The sequence below is a fragment of the Piliocolobus tephrosceles genome, chromosome 13 (assembly GCF_002776525.5).
Source record: "Piliocolobus tephrosceles isolate RC106 chromosome 13, ASM277652v3, whole genome shotgun sequence".
NCBI lineage: Eukaryota > Metazoa > Chordata > Mammalia > Primates > Cercopithecidae > Piliocolobus > Piliocolobus tephrosceles.
The window spans coordinates 108,031,901-108,037,900 of NC_045446.1; the positions used below are offsets into that span (position 1 = coordinate 108,031,901).

General features: G+C 40.7%; 1 protein-coding gene across 5 annotated transcripts in view; it reads left to right on the top strand.

Moving 5' to 3' along the window:
• The window catches only part of UBE4A (ubiquitination factor E4A), a 42,911-nt gene that overhangs the window by 2,083 nt on the left and 34,828 nt on the right, over positions 1 to 6,000 (top strand). For 2 of the 5 annotated variants that reach the window (XM_023208357.2, XM_023208360.2), the window contains exon 2: positions 3,965 to 4,126. In XM_023208357.2, the coding sequence (XP_023064125.1) occupies positions 4,006 to 4,126 (121 nt within the window). In that variant the 5' untranslated portion in view covers positions 3,965 to 4,005. Of the gene's footprint in view, positions 1 to 194; positions 387 to 3,600; positions 3,627 to 3,964; positions 4,127 to 6,000 lie in introns of those variants that run through there. The other 3 variants (XM_023208359.2, XM_023208358.2, XM_023208361.2) reach the window with 3 other exon arrangements.

Sequence of the window (6,000 nt, forward strand, 5' to 3'; positions counted from 1 at the left end):
GTGACATTATTGAATATTAAACAAAATATTTAGGTTTCATTTTATCAGACCTTTAGAGTGGGTGATTATCTAGGTACTCTTATTTACTTTGGTAAGTCCATTGAACAAATCTAAAGTTTGTACACAGATTTGACGTACCTGTGAAAAAGATGAGCTTAGTGAAAGGTAGGTGAGAACCTTTTTGTTTTTCACAGATAGTAGAGATGACAACAGAGACTTATTTCCATCCACCATTCTACACATGCCAAGATACCAAAGAACCAGCGTCTAGCCTGGTAGCTTGACCTTCCACTGCAACCTAAGACAAGTAGTAAAGCCCTTACCTTGAAGTAGGATCATGGTCACGGTGATGCTGTTGATTACAAGGAGTTCAGAAAGAACTACGTGTAAGATTGAAGCCATTCAATAACTACTTATTTAGGATTGTGTGATTGTGATGTATAATGCTAGACACAGAAGAGAGAATAATCAGATATGAGCATGTAATCAGAAGAGCTTACAGCCTAGCAATACAGAAGATCTGCTTAGAAATACAATGCAGAAAGTTTAAACTCCTAGTAAAAATAGAGGTAAAATGTAGAAAGCTAGGTTCTTTATACAGTACAACAGTATAGTATTGAGAAAGAAGGAAGTAATGCAATTTATGGTGATAAATTCTTCTTGTTTATCTTGGTAGTCTTTTTTTTTTTTTTTTTTTTTTTTTTTGGGGAGAGTGTTCCCTTTTGTCTAGGCTGGAATGCAGTGGCATGATCTTGGCTCACTACAACCTCTGCCTCCCAGGTTCAAGCAATTCTCCTGCCTCAGCCTCCTGGGTAGCTGGGATTACAGGTGCACACCACCACACCTGGCTACATGTTTTTGTGTTTTTAGTAGAAATGGGGTTTCACCATGTTGGTCAGGCTGGTCTCGAACTCCTGACCTCATGATCTGCCCGCCTTGGCCTCCCAAAGTGCTGGGATTATAAGCATGAGCCACCGTGCCCGGCCTTCTTGATAGTCTTAAGAGCTTCCCTGTCATATATGCCATATTCCTGGCTTTCAGCTTTCTTTCTGCTTATGTGTTGCAGGTGATCCATGTCCTTTGTAATAATCTGGCCACTTTTCAGTTGTGTTTTAAAAAACATCAAACTGGTTAGGCATTTAGGGAAATTTTATTGGTTTTTATAACTGAAAAGTCCAGACTTCTCTTTCCATCTCTCAATTCTATTTTCTAGTGTATGTTGGCTTGGTTTTAGGCTAGGCCTTTTCTAAATGGTGTAAAGATGGCAACTCTAAATTACCGGCCTAGCATCTCAAGCAGGAAAAAGCTCACTTTTCTGTAGGTTCAACTGAAGTCATGAAGCTGGTATTCATTGACTCTGTTAGGCCTCCATAGTGTCTTTTGCCCACTCCTGGATCAATTGCTTTGGCCGGAAAATGCTGTATTCTTTTTAGCCCAGCCAGACTTGTATGTTCATTCCTGGGACTAGTGGGTGAAGTCAACCCCTTCTGAACTGGTCAGCCTCTTCTGGATTGAGTGGAGTGGATACCCAAAGGAAAAAATGAATGTGATGTTTTAGAGAGAAAAATAACAAGAGCTCAGTATACTTTTTAAAAATACCTCTGGGATTTGAGGTATTTTAGGATGGAAGTAGAAGGGTGGTCAGCTAACAATGAGACAATTCTTGGTGGTTTTACATTAACTAGAGGAAATAATTAAACTTATGCAGTAATTACATGGGGAAAAGCCCCCTCATTAATTTCAATACTAAATATGGTATCTTTCCCTTTTTGCATTATTAAGCTTGACTAAAATATACACAGCAGGCTGGGCGCGGTGGCTCAAGCCTGTAATCCCAGCACTTTGGGAGGCCAAGACGGGTGGATCACGAGGTCAGGAGATCGAGACCATCCTGGCTAACATGCTGAAACCCCGTCTCTACTAAAAAATACAAAAAACTAGCTGGGCGAGATGGCGGGCACCTGTAGTCCCAGCTACTCAGGAGGCTGAGGCAGGAGAATGGCGTAAATCCAGGAGGCGGAGCTTGCAGCGAGCTGAGATCCAGCCACTGCACTCCAGCCTGGGTGACAGAGCGAGACTCCGTCTCAAATAAATAAATAAATAAAGCGAGACTCTGTCTCAAATAAATAAATAAATAAAATATACAGAGCAAAAAATAAAATACAGAAGGCTAAGTGCAGTGACTCATGCTTATAATCCCAGCACTTTGGGAGGCCAAGGTGGGAGGATCACTTGAGGTCAGGAGTTCAAGACCAGCCTGGCCAACATGGTGATACCCCATCTCTACTAAAAATCCAAATAACAGTTAAATTCCTTGAAGCAGTAAAGCTTTGAGCTGCACTGAGAGGAGACTAGACTGCCTAAGTCATTACAGCTAATTAGCCGTTAGCTCTTGTGTGGAAAAAATGGCAGAGGAGCATGAAGCAAGTGCTGAAGATGCCTCAGAATTGTCAAGAAATGTTTTAAATCATCTCTTTCTCTGGTAAATAAGGGTAACTTTTTCGACCACATTAGTTTTTGGGTTTTTTTTTTTTTTTTTTTTTTTTGAGACGAAGTCTCACTCTGTCACCCAGGTTGAAGTGAAGTGGTGCAATCTTGGCTCTCTGCAACCTCCGCCTCCCAAGTTCAAGCAATTCTCCTGCCTCAGCCTCCCACCTCCCAAGTAGCTGGGATTACAGGCACCTGCCAGCCACCACGCCTGGCTAATTTTCGTGTTTTAGTAGAGATGGGGTTTCAGCATGTTGGCCAGGCTGGTCTTGAACTCCTGACCTCAGGTGATCCACCTGCCTCAGCCTCCCAAGGTACTGGGATTGCAGGCATGAGCCACTGCACCTGACCCACATTAACTTTTGTTAATATGATCGTGTGAGGAGTCTTGCCTCAATAAACTAAAGGTAGATCAAATGTTCTTTTTTTCTTCCTTTATACTCCTACCCCTACTATTTCTAAGGTCTCTGTCCTTGTAGCAGTTCAAGATCCTTGTGAGCAAAACATTCATGCCCTTTGTCTCTTCCCACCCTTTTCAGGGTTGTATTTAATATTTCTATGTCATGGCTTTAAAATTTCAGAAAGGGGAGAAAGCCTTTCAGGGAGCCCTGCTTATTCTGTTGTGCCACTGAGTTCTCTTGGTCTCGAATGAGGAAATGTAATCAGAAGAGTGTGAAAGCAGGCTCAGTCAGCTCTACTAAACACCTTTGAGGTGTATATATTTCATATTACACAGTAGACCTGACCATTGAAATTTGTGTTTCTTCAGTATTATTTTAAGAAATCAGGTAAACAGTGAAGGTTAGATATAGCATGAAGCAAAGAACATTTAATTTTTAATGGAAGAAATATCAGTATTTTTAAGCCTAGAAATAAATAGATTGCTTAAATCTATGTTAAAAACCCACAACATACAGCTAAACTGCTTCCAGACCTGATTGCCAGAGTCCAAATCTAAGACATGGCTTTTACTTAATTTATATGTAGCTGAGGAATTTCCAGCCCCAGCCCTAAGTCATAGAAGTGCCTTGTCCTCACCCCAGTTAATGAGAACTAGACTGCCAGCTTAATAATTCTTGGGAAATCCATAATTCTTGTCTTATTATTTTTCAGTGCCACATTGTTATTACGATTAGTAGGTGAGTTCTCTCTTTGACTTCAATAATTCTTTCCACTTAACCTATTTTCTTAAAGGTATAGCAAATGAAAGCATGTCAACAGATAAATGCATTCCAGCTGAACATGTTTTAGACTTTTTAGTTTTAGCTATCCCCAAATCAAGCCAGTGAGTCCAGCTGGTAGGTTTGTAACCATTTTGCCAAAAACGTCTTGAGTTTGGGGACAGGAATTGGAAAATCTTAACCCAAAGTCTTTTTAAATGTGTTGTATTTGAGAAATGGGAAAAGAAACAATCACGGGTATGTTACAGCTATTGTGTTATCTGCCCTCTTGTGTCTAATACCTGTCCTTTGAACAGCCCCTCCCCCTAGGTCTGGATGGAGGATACCTTAAAGTGAAATGACAGACCAGGAGAATAACAACAACATCTCAAGTAACCCCTTTGCTGCTCTTTTTGGCTCCCTGGCTGATGCCAAACAGTTTGCGGCAATCCAAAAAGAGCAGCTGAAGCAACAATCTGGTAAGTAGAGGAGCCAATAGCAGCAGATAAGATGACCTAGAATGGGGTCTCCCCAAATTAAGTTTCTTTGAGTCCTTAATTGCAATTGAAATTTAAGTTTGGGACAAAAGTTGGTTTTTGTTTGTTTGTTTAGAGCAGAAATTGGGGTTTTTTGTTTGTTCGTTTTTGTTGTTGGTTTTATTTTGAGTCCCTCCCCTCCCCTGTCCTCTCCACTGTGCAAAAAGAGACCAGATAACAGGTGGTTCCATAGTAACAGATGCCAGTTGTGATCCCAAAACTGTCAGGCTGTTTTCTTTAAAAGAAAAAAAAAAACCTAGTAAAAGCTATTTAAATAAATGTTTTTTAACATAGGACACTGAGGTGGTAAGTGTAGGTGTAGAAAGCAAGTCATGTGTAGCTATAGAAAGTAGATGTAAAAGGAAGAACTATAAAAGCTTTTTTGACCTGTAGGCAAATGAGACTTGTTCTTAAGCTCAGCACTTCAAAGGCCCTCCCAAGCAAAGTGCTTCTTCTATTCCAATGAGTGGCATCGTTTGTAGCTTAGTCCTGTTAGGACAGACTTTTTAAAAAATCTGATCCTTAGCCTTACTGTGAAAAAAATCAGAATAACATCTCACTAACCAGAAAAAATGGTTTTCTTTCTGGGACCAAATTTAAAATCAAGTCCAGCTTCCTCCTATAAGGAGCATATACACTAGAAGAATTCGGATTTTTCTCAAATATGTTAGTCTTCTGGAGATATTCACAATCTTTCAAAGCAGAAATTGCTCCCCTTCTCTCTCTGAAAAGAATAATAGTGTTTTTCTTTTGAGAGAAGGAGAAGTGTTTGCATTTTCCCTTTGTTTATTTTTTAAAAAAAAATTCAGGTGCATAGCTGACTTTTGGCCTTTCAGAAAGGGCTGAAGAAAAAAGAGGTAAAGGCAAGACAGATGAGTGATTGATGCAAGGGAAAAACAAAGTCAATGTTGATTTTTTTTAAGATGATGTTTTCAGTCTCTGAAATCTCTCCCAGAATTCTATGATACGGGCCCAGAATGGGAAACTCGTTTAGAAGATTGTAGGGGAGAAAACAGAGTGAAAAATAGGAAAAATAAGGAATGAGAAAGTATGATTTATGAGTATGTGGCTGAGGGAAATTTTGCCAAACAGATTCTTAGCTTCTGTCACCATTGGAGGTCAGAGAAGAACTCAACAGTGTAGCAGCTGAGCAACAGAACGCTTGTCCTTCTGGCTATAAACAGACATAAATCTGGCTAGAGCTGGAAGCATTGCAGGCACATGCCCTTCTGTTACTATTTTGGCACCTCTTCATCTTAGTTTGTTTACACTGAGTTTATCATGCCACCAGAGCCAACCTGTTTCCACTAGCAATTAGTACTTTGCCAAAACCTTTGGCTTCCTATATTGAGCTTATACTCACCACACTGAAACAACTCTTACTTTGAGAGTTTTACATGGACTTTCAGAGTAACCATTCTGTCAATAGAGAAAAGTAGATATAGACTCATATGTGGCGTATAGTGAATCACATTACTTTTATGTAGTCATTCAACATGAATGATGGGGCCGGGCACAGTGGCTCGCGCCTGTAATCCCAGCTCTTTGGGAGGCCTAGGTGGGCAGATCACTGGAGGTCAGGAGTTCGAGACCAGCCTGGCCAACATGACAAAACCCCATCTCTACTAAAAATAAAAATTAGCCAGGCGTGATGGCAGGCGTCTGTAATCCCAGCAGTTTGGGAGGCTGAGGTGGGCGGATCGCCTGAGGTCAGGAGTTTGAGATCAGGCTGGCCAACATGGTGAAACCCCATCTCTGCTAAAATTACTAAAATTAGCCAGGTGCAGTGGTGGGCGCCTGTAGACCCAACTACTTGG